General features: G+C 40.9%; 2 protein-coding genes across 2 annotated transcripts; one reads left to right on the top strand and one right to left on the bottom strand.

Annotated features, from left to right (window-relative positions):
• Positions 1 to 350: 350 nt before the first annotated feature.
• On the top strand, positions 351 to 7,672 carry FAM237A (family with sequence similarity 237 member A). Its single transcript, XM_055718874.1, has 3 exons — positions 351 to 416; positions 2,591 to 3,006; positions 7,168 to 7,672. Exons 2-3 carry the CDS (start codon positions 2,598 to 2,600, stop codon positions 7,305 to 7,307), a joined length of 549 nt encoding a protein of 182 aa, XP_055574849.1. The 5' UTR covers positions 351 to 416; positions 2,591 to 2,597; the 3' UTR covers positions 7,308 to 7,672.
• Positions 7,673 to 10,164: 2,492 nt separating this feature from the next.
• Positions 10,165 to 13,783, bottom strand: DYTN (dystrotelin). Its single transcript, XM_055718873.1, is given in 5 exon segments — positions 10,165 to 10,218; positions 10,221 to 10,309; positions 10,874 to 11,354; positions 12,603 to 12,756; positions 13,725 to 13,783. Coding segments are annotated over 4 exon segments (774 nt in total). The 5' UTR covers positions 12,753 to 12,756; positions 13,725 to 13,783.
• Positions 13,784 to 24,270: the final 10,487 nt, after the last annotated feature.

The raw sequence follows: 24,270 nt of genomic DNA, 5'->3' as shown, positions 1-24,270 counted from the left end.
GAGCTTCGAGGTGGGGGACTTGCTTTCTACCCTTGCCCCCCCCAGAGGCAGCACTGCTAGGAGAGGGGGCAAGGGGATGGCTGCAGCTCTGCCAGGTGCCCAGGTCTGTTACTCGTCCCTCGCCCCCTGCGCACAGCTCCCCCTCGGCCAGAGGCAGCACCGCCGCCCCCCAGGAGGGCCGGGGTTCGCAGGGAGGGGGAGGCAGGCGGGGCAGAGAGCGGAGCGCGCTCGCAGCGGGGGCAGCTCCGCAGAGGGAAGGAGGGAGCGGCGGCGGCGGCCGGGGCCCCGGGGGTGGGGGCTTCTCCCCGAGCCCTGACGTAAAAACTAAGCGGGGCTGCCCGCTACGGCTTCTTAAGGAGCGCGGCGGGCGCGGAGAGCCCTGCCTGCCCGGCCCGCCCTGCACGCCGGAGGCAGAGGTAAGTGCGGGCGCCGGGGCCGGGAGCGGGCGGGGGGCGGCCGGGGCTCGGCAGAGTCGCGGCGCTGCCCGGCTGCTCGGCGTGCAGCCCCACCGGGCCGGCGTGGGCACCCGTCCGGTGCAGGACCCGGCGACCCGCCGTAAGCGACATCACCGTTCTGCTGGCTAGGAGCTAAGGAATAAGCTAATGAACTTTTTAATTAGTAGTATTATTATTGTATGCACTATTCATGATGGGGAGTGGACTAGGGGGTTAAACTCGAGGAGAAGAGGAGGAAATAAAAAGGGGAAGAAAAAAAAAAGGAAAAGAAAGAAGTGGGAGCCAGCAGGTGTAGATAGCACGCACCATGAACCTGGGTTTACGGACAGGACCTAAAGACGCGAGCATGAGTGGGTGGCTGCGTGGAAGCATTCACCGCAGCACAGGTAGGACATCAATGTAAACTGACACATCTTAAGCATCCCCTCAGCTCTCAGCCATCTAAAAAAATCCTGAACTTTGCAGAAGACTAACAGCAAAATGCCTCGAGTTTGACCAGACCGTAAGGACTAGTGCTCTTGGCTACTGGCCCTGAGCAGTGCCACTCACAGCACACCTTAAATGGCACCCACCCTCATACCAGCGCCCTGCCATCTCCCTGCCGGGGCAGCCCCTTTGCTCACACCTCTGACAAACCCAGAACACTTGTCCTTGTCTTACCCAGTTCTGTAAGTTAGAAAGTTTCCAAAGAGGCTGGGGGGGCAGAGAAAGCAAAGTGACCAGTTCAATTGTTATCCAGTGTAGACCAGATGGCAAAACCATCCTTCAAAGGCAATTTTAGTATTACTCCTTTGTTTGAACGATCTGTTGGTGGTGGGTTTTTGGGGTGGTTTTGTTTTGTTTGGTGAGCTACACTAAAAGCCACCTCCAAACCTCTTACACATTAGAAATGTGTACAGAACTGTCATATTAGAAATACTAGAAGCATATACTAGAAAAGAAATTCTGTCCCCAAAATATTATCATTCTCAGGATTTCTCTCACTACAGCTGGGACTTTCCAAGTTTCACAATTTTAACATAACAGACAATTGTTACAGTGACCTGCAATAAGCATCTGTACTTTTATATATAAATCTCAGTACAGGAAAGACATGGACTTGTTGGAGCGGGTCCAGAGGAGAGGCACAAATATGATCAGAGGGATGAACACCTCTTCTGTGAAGAAAGGCTGCAGGAGTTGGGGTTGTTCAGCCTGGAGAAGAGCAGGCTCCAGGGAGACTTTGTCGCAGTCTTTCAATCCTTAAAGGGGGCTCATAAGAAAGATGGGGACAGATTTTTTAGTAGGGCCTGCTGTGATAGGACAAGGAATAATGGTTTTACACTAAAAGGGCAGATTCAGACTAGATAAAAGGAAGAATTTTTTTGTAATGAGGGTTGTGAAACACCGGAACAGGTGGCAGATGCCCCATCCCTGGAAACATTCAAGGTCGAGTTGGATGGGGTTCTGAGCAACCTGATCTAGTGGGAGATGTCCCTGCTCATTGCAGGGGGGATGGGGGTTGGACAAGATGGCCTTTAAAGGTCACTTCCAGCCTAAACTATTCTGATTCTATATGCATGTGTACATGTTGTACAACACAGCTGCTATGATGTGGCTGTACTCTTTTTCAAACTGTTCTGCATTTTAGCAGGTAAAACATTCCTGTTGAATGGATGATTTTGCAACCTACTATTAATTCATTAGAACACATTTTCAACCAATAGTTTTCCATCTGCTGTCTACAGATCCCTGTGAGTCTGCGAACTAATTTAAAGGGCTCATAAAATTTTGAGGAAAGCAAGACTGCCTAAAGGCTTAAATTCTCTGTAAAAAGGAATGGATTTTTACTGAAAAAGGTTAGAGATCTGTAAATCAGGAAAGGCCAAAAACTTTCAGTATGAACAAGTTCCAGATAAGAGAGTTCATCATATGGATTTGAGGATGATTAACAAATTTTAACACACGCTTCTGCTACAGAGTAATGCAACTTCACTAGTATTTCTATTCCTACATGCAAAAAAGCATATACAGATGTTTAAAGAGCAGAGAAACAGTTAAAAACATCTGAAGCGCCTTCTATGTAAAATAAGGTACCAGGGCTTTGTTCTTGCATCTAAGTGAGAAGTTTTTCAGCTTCTTTTCTAACATTTCAGTGACACAATGGACCTTGGGAACAGAGGAAGAATCCACTGCAACATGAGACTCATCTGCTCTTTGCTAATCATGGGAGCATTCTGCATGTCACCTTTCCTCTGCCATAGCCAAACTGATCCACTAGCTCTTGGGCGAGCAGATCCCCAGTGTTGGGAATCCTCCTCGGCTGTCTTACTGGAGATGAGGAAGCCTCGCATTTCTGACTCTGTCAGTGGCTTTTGGGACTTCATGATCTTCCTGAAATCATCAGAGAACTTGAAACATGGAGCTTTGTTCTGGGACCTCGCTCAGCTCTTCTGGGATATCTATGTGGACTGCGTGCTCTCCAGAACCCATGGCCTAGGGAGAAGGCAGCTAGCAGAAGCTGAACAGAAGATCACTACTCTACGTTCTCAGTTCACAGGGAGAAACCAAGGTTACTACTCCTTTAATACGTCTCATGGGCAATAACCAGAGTCTAGTAGAAAAGAGATACAGGCTTACTGTATAATATGGTAATAGTACAGAAACAGAGGACAGTGTGCAGAACTGCCCCCAACCCCATACTGAGCTACGTTTATGTTCAAAGTGATTTCAGTAAAAATTTAACCTCCAGATAAAAGCTGTCATTAGAGTTCCAAGTTAAGTTTCAGTTTGGTGGGGGAGGAGGGGCAGCAGAAAGCAAAACACGGGAGAGGATTCAAACAAAGAGGGCAGCTCAGCAACTGAACATACAAATATATTCTTCCACACCAGCATTTTTACCACTACTGTACCATGGACAGGCTAGTTCTGAATTCCTCATTCTGAGAGGTGCCTCACCCCAGGAACGCGTTGCACTGGTGCTGCTGAGGAGAGTGGCAGTCCTTCAGCAGAAGAGTAAGGATATGTTTATTTGCCATCTAGTAGTTAGCCACTAGATATTTCCTATTTCTATACTGGTAAGTTTTGCCCAACACACAATGGAAACAAACCGAGGACTCAGATGCATGCAGGCTTTCAGACACAGCTACAGCTTCAGGAGGAAGACCAGTACCTATGACACTAAATGCTGTAATTCCTAATCTTCAGGTTCCCAGCCCCAGAGCAGAATCCCCAGGCTTAATGTGTCTCCACATGCAGTAAGGTGTGAGCTGGCAAATAGCAGCAGGATCTGCAAAAAGTAGCATCACTTAGCCTCCCCATTCCCCGCAGGAAGATAGAGCATAGTTTTTCCCAAACCTCCGTCTCTTCTAAGGCATCAGTTCTGATCCCGCTACCAACAGACGCATCCTCCCCTTGAGAATGTCTGCTTTCAGAAAGGGACAGGTGCTATAATATGACGGAGGGGTAGAAGCGCTGCTGCCATCACCAACAGTGTAGCACATCAGGCCCACAGGGAGAAGGCAGAACTGCCTTTCCACTTGAATGGAGTCAGACACTTATCTCCACTTCCTTGATCAGTGTCTTAGTTACTAAGACTTCAGGGGAACATCCAGGGAATAGTAAAGAACCTCTCTGGACAGTTACTCATGAGTAACCAGAGTGTCTCTATAAAAGGGACTTGAACTCAGGATTCTTCCATCCCAGGCACACTACACCACTGGAAAGTGCAGCTCTTGCTCACAAATTTTAGAGGTTTGTGTATTGAAAGATAGGATTTGAGAGGAAGGATCGAGAGGTCCTTACCCCCACGGTTACCTACAAAGAGTGTCCTAGCCATTAAGCTAGGAGGTGGAGGATGTGTTAGAATCAATCCCCTCACACTGAAGAACGCACACAGGGACAGTTTCTAAACTCCAAACCAAACAACCACTATCTGCATTTTAAAAGCAAGGAGTGGATCCTCTTCTGCTCTGCAAAGAATCTGAGCTACCACGCAGCTTGAAGATGTGTGTCAAGAAATGCTGATGGCAGGCAGCACGGAATCCCCTGCTGGTTCCCAAGTGGCCTCAGACATCACAAATGCAACAGTTGCTCAGTCCTGACCAGACTGATGCACTCTTGGGTGCAAACAGAACACAGCTTTAGACACGAGGTAGTAGTACTATCAAAAATTGGCGTGCCCAGCAGGCTAAAACTCCAGATGATTTTTTGTTTTCAGATCGTGGCTTTGAATATCACCATCTAAGTTCCCCCTTAGCCTGTTTACATCTGTCTCTTCATGTCTGTATCACACTGTGGTTTTCCTAAACAATGAGATTTTGTTCCATTCAAGATTAAGAGGTAACAGTCTCATACGTTTTGAAGAATCAAAGTATGAGGTTTGTGATTAATACCGACTTTAGTTTACTCCTATACAGAGAGATTTTAAGCACTGTAAGTATTCACACTTTAAGACAAACAAGGATTCCTCCCCTTCTCTATTCTTTTACCTCTGTGCTTTGTGAATTGTAATCAGTTAATCTGGTTTCCTCTGCACAATTGATTAACATCAGTCAGTAGCAGGCAGCTTATAGCAGTTACAGCCTGAATTTTATTTTTTGGAGGAGCTATCTAACCTCTTATCCAAGTCTCCCAGTTTCTTAACAAAGCCGACTGTTTTAATCTTTGTGACCCTACTGCCTTGTTTCACCGGTGAAAGCAGAAATCAATTGTTAATAATCGCAGGTAGAAATTGCATCCTAGCAAACAATGAGGAATAGAATTACTGCTTCTTATGCGTAGAGGTGTACAAGCCTGTTTTCTTAGCCCAAAGAGCAGCACTAGTGGCATTTGAATGACCTTGTATACTCTACCGCACATCTACATGGCTGACTATGAACAGCTTTCAGTAGGCTTGTTCTAGAAGTCAAACAAAAAAGCAAGATTTTTTGCTTTATACTGTTACTTTTTCAACTATCGATACCATCTTTATTGATCCATACTGAAGTTTTTAATCTTATTCCTCTTTAAATATTCACCATTTTAAAATGGTTGGTTTGTTGTTGTTTTTTCTTTCTTTGATGGCAAACAGGATCATAAGTCAGGAGCAATCTGTAAGCTGCATTCACTGTAGTTCCTTAAACATATCATTGAATTGGAAAAGCAAAACAGAGATCTGTACTTGGCAGAGAAACGCCGATGTTAAGGTGGTGTTATTCTAGCATCAGATTTCAGAACTAAAGGATAAAACCCCATGAGGTCATTGCCAATATTGAGTATCAGGAACAGAGTTTTTCTAAGAAAAAAAAACACCACCAGAAAAGCCCTCCAAGCCAAAAAACCTAGTGAAGTCCTTGGCAGTGAAGCTTCTCAGCAGTACTGAACAGAAATACTTCATCACATCTAAGATACATTTCCCACAGTTGCCCATACTTTGACCTTCTGGGAAACAAGTCTGTCCAAGTATATACCAAGACAGCGGCAGAAGTAGCCCAGGTCCAAACCTATAGGTTCAAGCACCGTTTTCTGAACTGCTCTAGTCCTACCAGGTTCCTGATTGTAGTTACCAACAGATCTGAAGATAACTCTTCAAACTCTACAGGACCCATGAAAGACATGACAAAATCAGAACACCTGTATATGAGTTACCTCACAAACTGCCTCCAGCCAGCTAACATTCTGCTTAACCCAGCAGCATTTTAACTTCCCTAGATACCCTGCAGAGGAGCATTAGTCAGCTTTAAACTGAGACAAGTTGGGAAGAGTCCTTTACAGTTACACAGCCAAGGTATCTTTAGCAACACATCCCTTTCCTCTAACAAAACCAAAGCACTATGAAAAAGCAGGTTTCATAAAAACATTTCCAATGGAGTCAGACATGTTATAAGTCTTTATATTGTCACTTTAACAACTTTTAATGAGCCAAAATAAGACTTAAAACCACAAGGAAAACATAGCTTTTGTACTTACAGCAAATATTCCTGAAGAGCAACTGTACAAGATGACCCTCCTCAAGAAGCCATGTAGCACATCCTCAGTATAAACCTTTGAAGAATACAAACATAAACCCCTCTCTACTACTTTTATGCTTGTTCTCTCCTCACCCAGCAGTCTCTCTACCACCTCACCACCCAAAGTGGCCTCAGCTGTGTGCAACTCCCTCACAGGTGTAGGCAATTGGGCTCAGATCAGCCCTTGCACCTGGCCCAAGGCAGACCCAACTTACTGTCCTGACTCTTCTGGGCTGCAGGGTGCTAGGGAGGGCACTGGGGTGAAAGCTGCTGTATTATGTATTTGAGGTCTGGTAAATAAATAGATACTATGTTAACCAGTTACTTTTTCAGAAGACAAATGTGTCTGAAAGAAATAAAGCCAACCTGTTGGCTTTTGGAGATCATTGCAAAGAAAATGCCCCATAGTTCCTCAAGGAAATAACAAATGTGCTACTAAACAGTGTAAGAGATTACATCCACTGTGCAGGTAGGTTGATAACAAGCCAGTAAGTAAGACTGTGAGCAGACTTCAGTGCTCTACTGACTGAAGGAAAAGGTCTATGCTGAGGAAAAGATTACAAAAGTAATTTGTCACTGAAAGGCAACTTGTGAATGTAGAGATATGGCTACCACCAAACAAAAGGTTTGGGGTCAATGCTGATAAAATGGGGACCAGCAGCAGATAAAGACAGAGGAGTATTCGGCTGTTCTTTGCTGTTTAGAAACGAATTACTTATATGCATTTTCATGTTACTTTTCAGGGATATTTTCTCACGTTCAGAGGTCACCAGTTCTGAAGAAGAAAAACTCATTTGAAGATTTAATAAGTATCCACATGCATAAGAGTAGATCGAAATTACTTGGAAGAATCATTGGAGAGCTAGGGAAAAAGAGGATATAAACATTTAGTTCAAGATCTTTGTAGATATTTTTTAACTTCTCTTTAATTTTTGCATTTTAATCTATTGATGTCAATTTACATGGTGAAAGAAGACCTATAATCAGAGATACAGTGCTCATAGTTAACTTGGACTTGTGGGGTTTTGTAATTACCTAGGAATTCAGTTTCCTTATTAAACTGCATGATTTATAAGCCATTGCCTTCTTCAATCTGTGTGTACCTCAGGCTATTTTGTAATGCATGTGACTATTCAAACTATTGTCTTTCAGGTGCCAAAGCAGGAAATAACTGACCCTTCAATAAGACATAGACAAGCAAAGAGGGAAGTTGCCAAAAATCTCCACTGGCTCCAAGACAGGATTAGAGTCAAGATGGTGATTGATGTCGTATTGTATGCATAGCTGTATACTCATACAAAGCAACCACTGCTGAAAAAGGTCATCCTACTGAAGAACAGCAGTACATGTTTTTATATTAAAAATACATTCAAAAAGTGTTTTTGGTTTTCCAGAAAACGTATAAATTTTAACAGGTTTTACCAGCTCCTGTTTGCTTTCTCATTATATTTTTACAGTATTTTTCCTAAATTTTAGTCATTAAAAATGCCACTTAATGTTACACATTTTCACTTAAAGTGTTTAATCAAAAGAATTCTCACACATAACTTGAATTTGCTTCTTCTTTAGTTTATAAGTTCTTTGTAGATAAACCAGTTTCCTCTAACTGTTTTTTACAGCTGTAATAGACAATTTGATGTTAAACTAATGCAATATAACTTTCAGCAGGTAACATCTGATGCCTTGATGAAATGAAATATTTCTATTGCCTGCCTGGCTGAATGCAACTACAAAATTCAGCTTTCCAGGGCAACTACATTTGGTTGTGCATTCTATGTTTCTTTCCTTGAAATGTGATAATATTTGGCTGGGTTTTTTTTTCTTTTCCAAATGCCTAAAGAAAAACTCAGTTGCTGGGTGTTCATCAACTTGCAGAAATGTGTAAATGAAATCTTAAAATGGTTACTAGGTCTGAACAAAATAAAGCTTAAACATAGTCCCATTGGGTGAAAACCTGATCTTATGAAAGCAAACAAAAACCTGTAAGACAGCTACCAGCTTCAATGGCAATGAATTTGTGCTTAAAGTTAAGCATGCAACAAACTGTTTAAATGTTCAAGAGAAGAGGGAACACTAAAGCAGGGTAAGCACAGGAACATGGTTTACTCGGCAACACCTCCCCAGCTGCCTCTGCCTGCAGCTGCAGCCTGTGAGAGCGCTCTGCTACCACGTGGGAGGGACGCAAGAGCACTGTCACAACAGACCTGCTTGCTTCTGTACTACTGTTGTTAATTATCTAGATTATATTAATATAGAATTATTATATATTAACATCTATATATCTTTGCCCCATTGTGCACAACTTTGCATCAACATAAGGGACACAGTCTTCATCCACAGTACTTCAGCCATTAAGACTGGCAACTGACAGAACGTGTTAACAGCTGGATGCCTCAGCCAAGTAGGATTGGCATTGAAGTAGACCAGATGTTACCTGTTCCCGTAAGCTCTCAAGCTCTAGAAAATGTAAAACCAGACAGATTATCTGGACCAATACAGTTTCTCAGATGCTTTTTCCACAGGGACCTTTGGGAAGAGGCTAGTGCTTCCAGTTTAGATATGTCCCACCTGTAACCACGGGATCTCCTAAGAAAGGACTGCTGGCAGCTTTCTTCTTCCCTTCAGATAGCAACAGAAATGTTGAAATACCACTACGGGCTAAGTTGATGTTTAACTTAAATTCACAATACATCTCCGCTGCAGCAAGCTTCTTAATTAACAGGCTGTAGCGTCATTTGGCCTTTGAGGAAATGAACAGGAAAGGATTAGCATGTGCAGAAATGACTGAGAAAACTGAGATAGGCATAGGTCACGCTGTGGAGAACATTTGTAAACTGCTGATGTAAAAGAGACCGTCTGCGTTATTAATTGTGCTGAAATAAAAAAGGAGATACAACCTGCAAGTAAACCTGCAAGTGATAAATTTCCTAAAGGAACTCCTACCTCAGGCAATTTCTGCTCTTTGAGAGGTCTCTGCTACCTACAGCAAATCATCTACCTGTTTACAAATTTTGTGCAGTTTATATGTTTACTTACATGCATATATGCACTTGCATATGTGTGTACAGTCTTGATAAGTATTTTTAATACTCTGGAAGTTTTAGATATGTTCTATCAAATACAAAGTGCTAGTAACAGAGAAAACAATTACTTTTCTCAGATTTTAGATCCTGCAGGCAAAATTACATTCTTAATAACCATTCTATACTAAACATTACATTCTTCTTAATCATTCTATACTAATATATAAGTTAATCAATAATGGAAAGGCTCTTCTAAAGCCTTTAAATGTTCAAAGCATCTTTAAATATGAATTTAGTAGTTCAGAAAAATATGAATATGTAAATATCAAGCATTGAGAAGTCTGACTGAAGTCTCTTTTAGTCTAAGAAACAACAATGTGATAGTAAATACATCACTGAAACCAGCTGACTCAAGCCAACTCTCATAAAAAACCAATGTTTCTGAAACACAAGGACCTACCAATTACACAGCAGTAAGAAGAGAGGGCACTTGTGAAAGCCAGTGTAACAGTATTGAAGACATGCTGATTTTTATCAGCTGGGCCAACATCTACTGCACAGCAGCTGGAAACCACCAATACAAAAGGAACATGGTTCTCTAACACGATTTACGGTTCCTGGTGAAGTCAGTAAATGCAGAAATCTGTTATGCTGGCTTATTTATTACAGTGCAACACCTGAGACACTTTAAAGAGTCTGACATAGCATCAATTACCTTCAATAGTTCAGTGAAGCTGTAAGGAGAATGGTCTTTTCCATCATTTACAAGCTGGTGAAGTTACTTGGTTGATGAGGTCAGAAAAGGAACTGCAAACACGTTCAGCTGTAGAGAAGAACTCCTGCTGCAAAACAGACTGTTGAGCTGAAAACCAGAACAGATTTAAAGTCTTTTAGAGCAATTGAATGCTGCCAGAGTCCTAAAAAACTCTTTATAAATCTCTAAATTAAGGTAACTCTGTAGAAACAGCAGCTTTTTCTGTCATTCTCCTTACTGCATGCTCATTACCAAAAGTCAGGCATCCTGTGTGTTGAACAAAACTCCGCTGTGTAAGACCATTGGTTACAAAGGGATTTTGTACTCATGGAAGCCTGCCTGGGACTAGAGTCATAGTTACAATGTCACAGAAGTGGCAACAGTAAAGACCTCCAGTGCCCTCACCAGAATAGGTTTGCTCCTTAATTGACCGCTGAGACTCATTTCCTCTTACGTGCTTTGACTCATCCCATTTCAAATTAGCCCAATATTAGGGGCTATATTCCACCTTACAGGAGTATGTTCTACCTTAAAGTGTAGAGCTGTACTTCTACAATGGCAAAGGCAAGTTCCAAGTTTCCTCTGAGGATAAAATGATTATGAACAATATTACAGAGTAAACTGGATGAAGGGGAGACAACAGTCTAGATAACTGGGAGAACTTATATATACCTGGTTGGGCTTGGAGAGACAATGCATTCTTCAGTTTCATCACTAGCTGCTGCAGTTGCTCTTCCTCACTGACTTCATTCTCATCAGGTGATACCTGCACTGCAGTGGGGGTAAGAACTTTATTCCTCACGATGCCACTGAGGGAATTTTCTGTCGATTCAGGCAGGTATGTTTGATTCTCTTTTGCTTTTTTATACTGTCCCATATAAAATCTGTCATTCTGCAGGGACACTGACTCCAGTGGGTCTTCTGAGAACATAAAGTCCACTGCAGTGGGAACCACAGGCATCTGTACAAGCTGCATTCTATCGGCAGAGCTGGGAGGATTCAAAGATTTCCAGTCCACACATGTTCTGGAAGTAGATCTTATTTGAGCAGGATTTAATCCACCTTGCATTCTCCTTTCCAGCAGCATATGTGGATTTCTTGGCATCATATTCTGACACTGTGCAAAAGGATGCTCTGATGACTGTAACACTGTCTGCAATAGACAAAAAACAGAAACTATGTTGTGAAAATAACTGATATTTTGGTTTTCTGGTAGTAGTAAAATAGGTAGAAAAATAATTTGGGGTCAGAATAATATTTTTTTTAATTTCCAGTGAACTAAACCAATTCTTTTCACAAATATTTTCCTGCAATAAAACAGAACATTGTGTTTGAGTTTGGCCAGTTTTCCACAGCTCCAATCTGAAGACATTATATGCTTTAATGCCATTGAATAATAATGTTCTGAGAGTAAATTTGCAGGAAAATTTTCTAAAAACAATGAAACTAAGGGGGGGAAAAAAGTGTATACTAAACACATATCAAACACCTCACACCTGTTAACATTTGAAATTCCAAAACAAGGTTGGCTGTCAGTGTCACAATTGTACTTGGAATTTTCTAGACAGAACTATGATGGCAAATACCATCCATTGCATGAACACAGAATCTGATGTAACTGGGATGCACTCAGCTGACTGCACATGCGCTGGACACTTAACTGTCTGCATGTATGCAACCAGTCCTGTGCTGTGGACAGGCCTGTGACAGGACTGGATTGGATGACATGCCAGGTCATACTGGACTCCATGTGCAAGTGATTTCAAAGTGACCAACTGTGCATTGCAGATGTGTCTGGCTTTTCTCTTACGTCTGACCACACCTGAAAAAGACTTTAAAAACAGCTTTGCAGAAAATACTACAAAAATGCTTTAGGTTGTAATACGCATGCATTCGTATGAACGAATAAGGGCTTTTTCAGAACCTCAGAGATACTTCAGTACAATTGAAAAGAAATGAAATATTTTCTGTAAGAGGTCTGTCTTACATCCCAGTACAAGACAGCGATTAGGAATAACGAGAGTGTTTTATTATTCAATGCCAACACAGGATTGTTCTCTAAAGAAAAGACTGCAATGAAGTATCTAACAGCTCTGTTGGAAATAATTTTCTCACTCTTATTGGAATACCTGCTCATTATTTTCATTGCAGTAGTATCTGAACATCCCAGACATGAATATCTGTGCTAGATGCTAAATATATACAGAATGACAAGAAAATCACTGCTGCAAAGAGCCTATCTGCCTTCTCTGAAGACAAGAACCTAAGACAACTGAGCAGACAAGCAGAAGGTGCAGAAAATAGCATCAAGACTGCTGGTCTACAGGAAAAGGAATAGTTAGTGTTCAGTAATTGCCTATAGCTGTGAAGAATCCTGGTATATTTATCACTATATCTTTACTTCTTGTTTCATCTGCTGCAGCTTCATTTGCAGGTTTTCATGACTTGCTCTCAGGCTTTGGAGCTTTGCCTCTATTTTGCAGCTTTTTTCTTCCTGGCGGTTGTGAAGAAGTTGCATTTTGTCCTTCCACTTGTTGAACTGCTTCTTCATGTACCTGCCAGGGACACGGGAGGGTGGGAATTTTGCTAGATCACACATATACAAATATATCCAGTCATGGAAAAGAGCAAACATTATAGCAAAACCTTTCTCCTCTTCATCAGTTCAGGAAATTTTTGTCAGCTCTCACTGGTGTTAGAGGCCCGTATTTCAGGAACTGGGCTGTATCCGTTGAGCTAATAAGAACAAGAATGTTCTAGATGAGGAAAGATATGAGCTGAGTGGAACTGTGGCCAGGGCTGAGCCTTGCATCTAGGGGTTTTACCTTTCACACAAAGGTGGCTGCAACAGGAAAGACATTACAGCAGTCCCTCTGTCTAGACACAAACTACTTAGGGCAATTCCTTGACCTGCAAAAGATTCCACCGCTTCCCCCTGGGCAACAAAGGACTAAAAGGAGCCTCTGCCCCTTTTATTGAGTTCCTTCTTGCTCCCGGTATTCTGTGCAGCTTGTTTGATGATACCAGTAGTTTCTGCACAGGCCACTTGTTCTTGAAAAGATACTGTGGTTTTTGCAATGAGAAGTACCGCCCTCCCACACACACCAGAAAAGATCTAGAAATTACCTATTCAGGGCACAGTATGACAAAAATACCACCCATATCTCTGTTCTAGAGTTGGGATTTTTCTAAAAAGTCAGGGTAGAAATACAGTTTTGTCTTCCCCTTGGCTGAGGTGGAGACAGACTGAAAAGTTTGTTAACGCTACAGTAATAAACCAACTGCTTCATATCACACAGCTGAAATAGCTAACTCCCTTGCTTAGTTATATCCAGAATTTAATCTGATTCACTTTATTTTGGGTATGCATTGGCTCACAGACAAGAGCCCCATCAGTTTCACTGGAATTATGCAAGATTTGTCCAAGTGGGACAGCAAGCCAGATCTTTTAAAATTAAAAATAATATTACAGTGGTCCCTTATAACAGCATTTAAGGGATCTTTACAGTAAAATGCTGACTACCTTCAAGTAACTCGGAGCCCAGTTCTGTGAATAGGCACATAAATGCTGGATGTTGATCTACAAATAAGAACAAAGAGTTTCCCATGAGTAGTGTGAGTCATTCACCCAGTTATATGATAAGCTCTGGGTCACAGGGTGATGCAGTATTTCAGGACCAGGCTTGCCAGATACCATCTCAACTATGGCTGATCTAAACAAAAGCTGAAGATCTTTGCCATATCTCTCTGTTTTCCCATGTGAGAACAGAGAGTGAGGTAAGGATGCAGACTTACAATGAAACTGCAGTTGTTTTGCTCTAATCTTGGTGTGCCCTTGTGTGAATTCGGAGCAGCAATTATACATTGAAACAAAACAGGAACAGAGGGAACCTAACATACTGAAGGAAATAAAAGGAGTAGATTCAGGATCAAATTCTACACTTTGCCGTAATTCCATCGGTTTCAGTGGTCACAGAGATGATTATATCTACAGCACATTCATATATACCTACAAAGATGAAGGAGGGGAAAGCAAAAGTGAAAGAAAAAGGTAAGCATTGTTGCCCATACACCAGTATCCACTTGCCCAACAAGCAAGCAAACCACCCAAGAAACCTGTAGTTTAGGAATTAATACTTTTGTCATGTCAAAGGTCTGAATATCAGAAGGGACTTCTGCAATAATCTAAGTCATGGAATTTTTACCAATAGTTATTGTATTAAGCCTTGTAATCTCTATGTGACAGCATATTTTTTTGAAAGATACCCTACTTTGATTTAAAAACTATATATGAATTATGAATTTGTTTTGTTTAAGCCTTATTCACAGAAAAAAATTAAAACCTGTGCTACTCTGGTATTTTTATGCAATATATTTTTTCCCTTAAAAATTTCCTTTAGAAATGTAAACTAACAATTACAGAAATGCTGATGAAAAAAAATCATAATGTTGTGCTTTGCCAGAAATTATTTTTCCTGTGATGTCCATTTACAATTTTGTTGCTGAGTTTTTAATCATTCATCCCCATTTGATAGGATATGTTTTTTAAAATCTCTAAATCTCTAAAGTATGGAAAGATAATTTCTCTTCTAACTCTCCACCTGAGCAGCATTACCCACCAGTCTTCAGCCACTGTACTACCTGCATTTACCTACCTGCTCTCATTGTGAATGCTTTTGATGGATTCATGCATTTTTAAAACATCTGCTTCAAAAGAGGCTATGGCCTATAATAAAAAAGAGAAAAGTATCTGTTCATAACTTTATCAGCAATAAAATTTCATTTTCTAAGCAAATTTTGCTGTAAGAGGGCATGGCAAATTTGGGATTTGGTCTGTTTTACAGAGTTACTAGTTAACTTTTTTAATGTAACTGCAGTCAACTGATCCGTTAAAATATTCCTGATGGCTGCTAGAATGGACTGGAAAATTTACTCTACAGCACAAATTCTTTGTCCTATGACAAATTCTAAGTGTATGAGAATTATTTTGTTTTAAATTAGAACAAAAACCTTATTCCCTGGAATTCCTGCAAAATTGAATATTCTGATTTGGGAACAGTCTCTCCCAAGTCACACAACTGCTTTGGGACAAGGAGATGGAGGGAGAGACTGGATATAGAAGAAAGAAGAGAAACTCCTGGTCTTTGTATGGAAGCAGCAGTCTCTGGGCCACACAGGGGACAGTAGCCCAGAAGTCAGGCAGATAAACACTTCCCAGGTACTTGCTTTAGAGGCATGGTATAAACTGGGCTGGAATAAGGGCTGCCAGGAAAGTACGAGATTGAGAGCTGGATCCCCAGGACCTCCAAGCTCATGGATTCTACTAAAAGCTATCACTGGACTTACACTCTGCACCCTTTTAATCAACATTGAAATCATCTGCACTATAAGATGTTGGAAATCAGTACAAAACTGCTCAAAAATAATTCTCAGCCCAGAGAGAAAAAGAACAAGGGAGCAATGTGTGTGACAGAATCCTACTACAGGGATGCAAGTCCCATCTCGCTGTCTTCTAAAATGAAAAATGCCAGCCATCAAAATTATCTGCTTAAGCAATGGTTGTTCACAACTTCTGCAGATATGTGCTGGCTGGCACTGATACCTTGAGCTGGGCATCAGAGTCCTAAAAGATAGGTCTTCCAAAGGGCAGCACAGAAGTAGCAGCCAAAGAAGTGACCTGACATGCACAGCCTAGTTCTCAGTTACTGCACCCTTGGCTTCTGAGAAGAACAAGATGAGTGGATGACACAAACTGGTTTGAACACAACCCAGTGTTCCCTGTATTCCAAGTATGTGCAGATCTACCAACCTCTCAAATAAATATAGAAATAAAAAAACTGCTATGCACTTATTTTTTTCTACACTGCCCTACCCACTCCTCTAGCATTGTTTCTATACAAGGGAACCTGGAAATGGTTTAGTGGAGAGCTTTTATGTATGAGCTGTTTTAGTTGAAAAGGACACTACTCCGTGTTTATCCTTGAGAAGGGCCCATTCTGTCCTCTTGCTATTGCCATGGTGACAAAAATGGCCTGAGTCTAATAAGAATTACGGCATCCTTCCTTGACATTTGCTTGCAGTAGGAGGACATGATGGCATCTTTTACTGTCAGAATAGAGAGGACTCCAGGGACTCCAGACTTAGCTAGTCTTTAATGTGCTACTCTAAGACAACTTTGGGGGAAAAAAGTAACAGAGCAAATATTTGTACAGAGGCTTCTGAAGGTTATGGAAGTCCAGGAGTTAGTCACTAATCTTGGGAGAGTATTGAACTCAAGCTTCACTAAGTTTTCAGATTCCACATTTTTTCCGTAAGTGAGAAATGAACAGGAAGGTGAAGCTGCCCATTAAATTTCTTTTTCAGTGGTAATTAGAAGGCAAGTAGATAGTTAACTTGGTAGGTCTTCTTCACAGCTTTAGCACTATTACAGCTTCATGTTTTGCTCACCCAGGCTTTTGTCTTGCTTTGCTCTGGTGTCTTGCTGTTATTCTCACCCCTCTGCATTACAATCCTGTTTTCAGATATGAACTTGGGTGACTCCAGGATAGGTCTGTCCACTGGGAAAGAAAGGTTTTCAGGGCCAGGTAGTGGTGAAGCACTGAGTTCTGCAGGGAGACTGTATACCAACAGAGAAATAATGAGTAGAGAAAGGATCAAGCCTTACATGGCTTTTGTACCAGAAAGATCAAAATAAAACTAATGCACTGTAAGTAGACAGAGAGCTGTGCTATTGACTAAGCAAGAAGTATGGTTTAGCTATGCCTGCTGGCATATTTTGGCTGAAGGCATGAGATTCCTGAAAACAAATTCCACTCTTTCAACAGAATTTCAACAACAGGTTCTTCTTTCCACCTATTTAGTATCAGTACAATTTGCTGCTTTTCTTTTTTTGCTTCCTTTAGCCAAGAGCTAAATATATTCGGAAATTCAACTACAAAAAGATAGCAAAGGGCCAGATACCCTGCTGTTCAGTCCATTCTATGCTAGAAAAAGCCCAGATACCTACAGTCCCATTGTGACACCTGTACAGCATCCCCACATTCTTCTTTCTCTCATTGCTACCCAAGAATTAGGTAAGAAAAATCCCACAGAATTACAGACAAATCTTGATTGCTCACAGAAGAATTAAAGACATTCAAATGGAAGAAATACTTTTTGTTGCTGAATAGAAGTGGAGAAATACTAGCAATGGAAAATGTTTTGCATTTGACAACATTCTAAAAACCAAACACTAAAATGATATTCTCCATGAAAATCACTGTAACTATCATCCATTGGTCTTAATGTATATAAAAATAGGTATCCAATAGCAATGTACTTACCTAGCAGTGTAGTACAATCAAGTTTTATAAACAGATTTTTCTCCTCCTTCTTCCTTTCAAGGAAGAAATTGATTCTTTTAGGGAGAAATGACCATTTTTTCCCTATTTCAGTCCCACGGAAGCCTCATTTGGAGAACACATGTAAGGTGTGACTTGCTAGGTCTTTATACAACTAGGAAGGAATCTCACCCTTTGTATTTTTGTAGTGCTTCTCTTGTATAATCATTCCTTTCAGTTTCTACACCTAAATATCAACCAAAATCTCAGAGCAAGGAAGAAGAAGCTATAGGGAAAAATCACGACATGACCTGCAATGCTCACTATTAATCACTGTAATCAGTGGAAATACAGTAATGATTTACATTATTGATTACATTAACATGAAATACATGTTAAATATAAGCACACAAAACAGAAGTGATCTGAAAGAACTGGAATGGTGAGATCAGCTACTCACTCTTGTGAGTAATCTCACAGGATTGCAATTCAGTGGGACTTGAGCAGCATGTCTGTCAGTGAACACACTGTGGATCACATGTGGAAAGTATTCACAGTTAATTTCCAACACATTTGTCAGAGGAGGTGCCTAAAAATCCATGCAGTTGTGACAGGTACTAAATATTTGCAGTGCTTGACCCTAGACTGCGCATAAGAAATGGCATGGAGAGAAAGAAATGACATAAGGAAGGAGGGAAGGAAGACACAAGCATGTTATATTTTAAAAGACAACTGGTCATTAGGTTGTCAGCATGGTAATCATGGTTAAGCTACAGAACAATGTGTAGCAACTCCCCATTTATGCTTTCCCTTTTTAATGGAAAAGCTGTGGCATGGTGCCTGTCATAACAAAATCACTTACTCAAAGGATATAATCAAGCAGTATCCCACAGCCTGACACATTATTCAGAGATTATAAACTTATCTGAAACAGAAACTCACAAAGTCTTTTTGTGAGTAGGGAAATGCCTCTCCTCCACTGTCTCTAGAGCCCTCCTTCTTTGAGCTTCCTTTCTTCGGCAGCGCTCTTGAAATAGGTTGTTCCTGATGGTGCGGAGAAAGTGCTTTGCATTCGCCTTTGCTGACACCTATTGGAATGAGGGATAATAAAGAAGGGATTGAATTTTCAAACAGGTGCTGCCCACAAGTAGACACGGTCTGAGGCAAAGGCGAGACATAAGAACACAAAGGTTCACCTGCTCAGCAACTGAAGAGGCCCATGGCTGCTGTCTGAGCCCTAGAAGAGGAGCTGAGGTGGGTGATGATGCATGACCACAGGCAAGAGTGGCTCCAGTTCTGTTAGGAAAGCAAAACACTCTGCCTGGGCCAAATTCAGGCAGTCTGGAAATGCCTAATGCAGGATTTTGACAGTTACAGTGATTAAGCTCACAGTCACAGTAGTACTACCTGCCTAGTATCTAAGTTGCCTCTTGATCAATGGGAAGAAGTACCTTTATACTTGTATGAAGTGCTAATAGATACAGTCTCCTGTGCCTCACGTCCTCCTCTCACACAACACAGTAAAAACCACACTCCCATTTGTCACGGCAGTGTCAGACTTGGGTATAACTAAGCTCAGTAGCTGTATTATAGGAGGACACAAACCAATTCTGTCCCAGGAAGTGACTTCTGCACAACGCGGCGTGAGCCCCAACAGACTGAACAGGAAAACACAAAGAAAACATACAGCATGACTCCTAGTCGTTCCTCATCGTGGTAATAACATTATAATAACATTACCACAAGGTGTCAGCGTGGTAAGGAAAACCAGTGCTGATTATTTCAAATCCCCACTCAACAGCCCACTCCCTCATAGAGACAACGTGAAAACTTACCCAGCCAACAGCATCTGCTAAGAGTGGAAGATATGGGAAAAGTGGCTTACTACTGACTGCTTTATGTCCCACATAAAAAATACAAAAATGGTATCTGTCATAGTGAGTAGCTTATCTTTTAAATTTTGGTATAGATTTTGGCCGCAAAAGTAGTATTTACAGGGTTAGTGTTAAGAGTAGGACTTCATAAAGGAAACTAAGTTCAGCGATCCATTTGCAATATTCCAGAAACAATGTGGGAAAGCTCAATGTCAGACAATAGTATAGAAGGCAACTTCATTTTAAAACAAACCTGCTTTCACTCATTCATGCTTACTCACAGGCACTAACATACATGTGTCCAAGTAGCCTTTCTGGCATTCATACACCAAGGTGTAAGTATACATACGGTATGGCCATGATGACTTAAGAGTGACACGGAAGACAAGAAGATGCCAGTTCTCCTTAAGCCTTCTGGGTTCCTCTTAGTGTGACCAAATGCTGGTTTTTGGATGTGCCTTTAGCTCCTTTGGGAGCTGGCAGTGATTGCAATCTTTTGTCTCCTTATTTGGGTGTCTTGTTCTTTACCTTCATATCATCAGCTCTTGTGAGGGCATCTTCAAATGGCAGTTTGTCCTTTCTTTCAGGCTATCTTTTGTTTATCTGATTGGGTTGTTGTGAGAAGCTGTGTGTGGAAGTGCTGTGATCTTGCTGACCTGACCAACCTGACCTAGGTTGCATCATCTCCTGCCTTGTTAGATCCCTCCTGCCCTTCCTTTTGGCTACCTAGGTATCTTTCATGTTAAGGACAGGATTTCAGGAAGGAGACCATGAGGCATGGGGGAAACTTTCATGGGTGCTTTTCAGCTCATATACTGGAACAGAAGAAGAGACTGTTATACAGATTCACAAAAAAAAAAAAAAAATAAATCCCTGTCTGCTGCTGTGTGAAAGGTCTGGAATCTCCTGCTCAAAGGAGAAGCTCATCTACCAAACACAAATTCCTAGTGCTGAACTTCACCACTAGTGTGATGAAAGCACAGGTTGCCCCTGTAATGGAGCCCAAGTAGGTGAGCTTAGTTGGGCCCACGCTACCTCTCTGTGCTGCATCTCTGACTGTCAGAGACAAATGAGTCCAAAAGGTTTACAATAAAGTGGGAAAGCTCTCAAACAAAGCAGGTTGTACAGCTTTAGGGTAAATTAATTTCTGAATGAGTCCACATCGGGATTGGGAGGAAGAAGCACTGGGGCACACTGAGGGCCCTTTCCACAGGTTTAAAGATGATCTGCAAATGGAAAATTTGCCATAAAACTCCTTGGGAAGAGGATTTGCACTATGACATTTCATGGTTCTGGGCAGTTATTTCAGAACAAAACACTCCTAAGGTTAGAAGCCTCCTTTTTTCCTTTCCCTGACTCACTGTTCCCAGATTAATAATGCTAATATGTCATGGCCATTATGGCTAATACACACATAATTTCATAACCAATGTAGTTCAAGAGTCTACTGCCTACTTGCCTCCATGAAGAACCTGGACAAGGAAATTAACCAGTACCACGGGACTCTACCTGCACACAGTGTTCCACAACGGGATGTGACCTCTTATGGGGTTTGGTGAGACGGCCAGTGAAAAAGCAGACTTGACAAAGGTCAAAACTGAGACACTTCAGACAGCGATACCTGCAAGGGAAAATAGAAGGATTAAGTTACTTTTCCACAAGTAAGAACCTGGTGTAAGTGCACTTTATTACTGGAAATCCAGATCCCTGGGTTCTGAAATGCGGAGAATCTTGATTAGAATAATGACTTTCCTCAGCATTCTCTGAATCCAAGAGTTATTTTGTCCAAATGACAGTGGACTATTCTCCAGAATCCACAAATGATTTTGATATTATTTGCTGCATCAAAATTCAATCGAAGGAAGAAATACTTTTTCTAGCACCATTTTTGAGAATGTAGTTACACCTGCATGTATTACATGCAATTACACGTTCTTATGCACCAGCTTATCTCTGTTTGCTGCTCTCATGTAACTGTAACATCACTACATTATTGATGTAGGATTTGCAACTTAGCATAAAACTAAAACTGCAAAAAACTAAACCTGCAAGCTTACTATTAGTGAGAACAAAGTAACAGTAAAATGCTTTTCTGAGTGTTCTGGTCAGTAGGTAATGGTTAGTGTGGAGTGTTCTTTTTATACCATTAAGCTACTTTATACCATTACCTAGATGAGTAAAATGCTAAGATGCATAACTTAACTAGCCAGTTAATACACCTGATTATGGGGCAAAGAACTAAGAAATTACATGGGTTTAATTGGCTTTACCACTGAACTGCCAGTTTACTTTCCGTAAGTCTCCATAATCACGTCTGTGTTAGCGAACTAAAGAGAAGCAGGATGCAGGCTTGAGCACTAGCCTGTGATGGTTCTCTCTCTCCTTGTGTTACTTGTCAAATTAGATTATGCCCAAAGTTTTTTGCTTAATACAGCAGTTATAGCCTGTAAGGTATGTGAACAATGGTAAGAACTATTTATGTGGATGCTATAGACTACAGTAATTATTGACGCACCTGAGGCCTGTAATGGGGAAAATTTTGCAGACTCTGCATCTAGCTTGGTGAGAAACCATTTCTGTGGCTGATAATCTGTAACATGTAGGGAGCCACAGCAGAACAGCAGGCTCTGATCTCAGCCAAGACAAGAATTTTTCTTCAACAATTCCTGAATTCAGAACCTGGAAAAAAATATATGTCTCAAGTTCAGCCATTTACTTGAAAAGAACTGGTGTCTCATCTACAATTCCTAAAAAAAGCTCTGATATTGGACTCTGCTAGCATAGATTTTCCATTCATGTAAAATGTTACTGGGTTCCAAAGGTTTTGGAATAAATGCAAGAGTCTTCAGTAATATCTTACTAAACATCTTTTTTTATGAATATAGATCCTCCCATATTGTGAGATTGATAATCAGTCCTGCCCCTTAAATGTAGATGTTGGTGGATGTTATATGGTGATACACTTGCAATTTTAATACACTAGCAACATTCAGAATAATTTCCCAGGACATCATAACTTCACTCACCCCATGGAAACAGCTGTGAGTTGCATTTTCCACACAAGACAGAGTGCAGCTTTCTCCCACAATGGCTGGGATCTGCATCAAGAAGAAAGGCTCAGAAACACCTCAGTAAAACCCAGATGTTCCCATCATGCTCTGCTGAGATGGTGACAGCACACAGATGGTGAAGCATCTATAGAAATGCCATCTTACGTACTGTTCTGAAGAAAACCTGTTCATATTCATACTATCAGTATGCAGTTTCATAGTTCAGTATGTGACAGAATGATTCACTTCCAGCTCACTTACTGAAATGGATCAACATACTATGTTGCCATATTAGAATGCTGAAGGACACTAGGTTTGAACCTCAGGATTCATTTTCAGATCTCATTTTGAGCACCAGTTCAGCTGGAAATACTTGTATGCTAGGCATTTTTTTTTTTGCAAGTGCAAGCTATTCCAGTGAGTACAGACATCTGAAGCTTGAAGTCGCTTTAGGAACAGATGTATGCAGCTGTTCCCAGGACCTGTAAGCTCAGGCAAAATGAATGCACAGAGGCACTGAGATGCAAGTGGTTACTCTGACTGAGAAAAGCTACAGAATCTGATTCTTTTACCTATTTTGCATGGTGGCTGCCTGTGTCAACATAGTGCCCTACAAACTTCAGTCCCATAACGTAATCAAACATAAAATGTATCAGCCATGTATTTTTTTCTCCTAGATTAGAATACTCCCAACAAGATCTGTTGTGTAGCAGCACTGCAGTGGCATTACCTGGTTTAAGTCTGTTAGTAGGCTTCTCAGGGCACTACGGGTAATCAAGGCCACCTTCCCATCATGGACAGCATAAAAATGGAAGAAAGCTGAAAACAACCAGAGGAAAGAAAGTGCAATTCTGGCAGAGCCTGAAATGTCTTCTAGCTACTTATTCTCAAATTATCTATATGATGATTGCAGTCTACCAAATAAACCGCTCAAGAAAGTTCCCCTTTACTGTCTAACAGGTACTCAGTGACTGCTGTGACAATACTTCCTTCCTACAGGCAGGGGGAAGATAAGGAAAATAAGGAAATTATGGCAATTCCTTATTCCTGGTAGTTAAGACAGGTATGGATGAAGGAAACAATGGGCTCAGTTTCAAGGCTTTAAGAAAAATATTTAAATAAGTTTATACAAGATATGCCCTATTTAAATCATTAATTGTTGATTCCAAATTGTAATTTGGGAGGAAATATACAATATACAGCAGAAGAGCATGAGGCAAATATGCTACTTGTGGCCCATTTGTTCTACATTTTGAGCATTTAATTTAGGCAGAAATCCTTGTGCTGCACACTGCACTGGACCATGTTATCTGCTATACTTGGTTCTTTAAGCATTTTTATCTAATGTTAAAAGGGCTCTAAAAGTTCCTTCGCTCAAATACACAAAATTGTTTCTAATCCAATGAAATTTAAAACTAGGAGTTTTCTGTTCTTTTCTGCTAGACAAATAGAAATTTGTCTTCATTTTTAAGCTCTACTTATCTTAAACTTTACTATGACTTGTTCTGAGGCTTACTCTTTATGCAAAGATGGTTACAGATATTGATAGAAAAGTTTTCTTCTGCATCAGCCTTTCTCTACAACTAAGCAGTCAACATAATTTACTTTTTGCGTGGCAAAACTGAATTCTCTCTTAAAGTAAAAAAATTACAATGGAGATTTTTCTCAATGTTCAGTATTTCAGGCAGTGTATAAAATCATATATTTCCCACCTCTGTATTTAGCCAGTAGGGTGCTTCCTGAAAGGGCAATTAGGGCAGCTGCAGCAGATCTAGTTTTGATATAACCTGTTCCAGATCTAGGAAAATAATGTAAGTTACACTACG

Source organism: Falco cherrug, chromosome 8 (genome assembly GCF_023634085.1).
Source record: "Falco cherrug isolate bFalChe1 chromosome 8, bFalChe1.pri, whole genome shotgun sequence".
Lineage (NCBI taxonomy): Eukaryota > Metazoa > Chordata > Aves > Falconiformes > Falconidae > Falco > Falco cherrug.
Note: the sequence above shows the minus strand (reverse complement) of the source record. Positions and strands in the feature narration are given on the sequence as shown.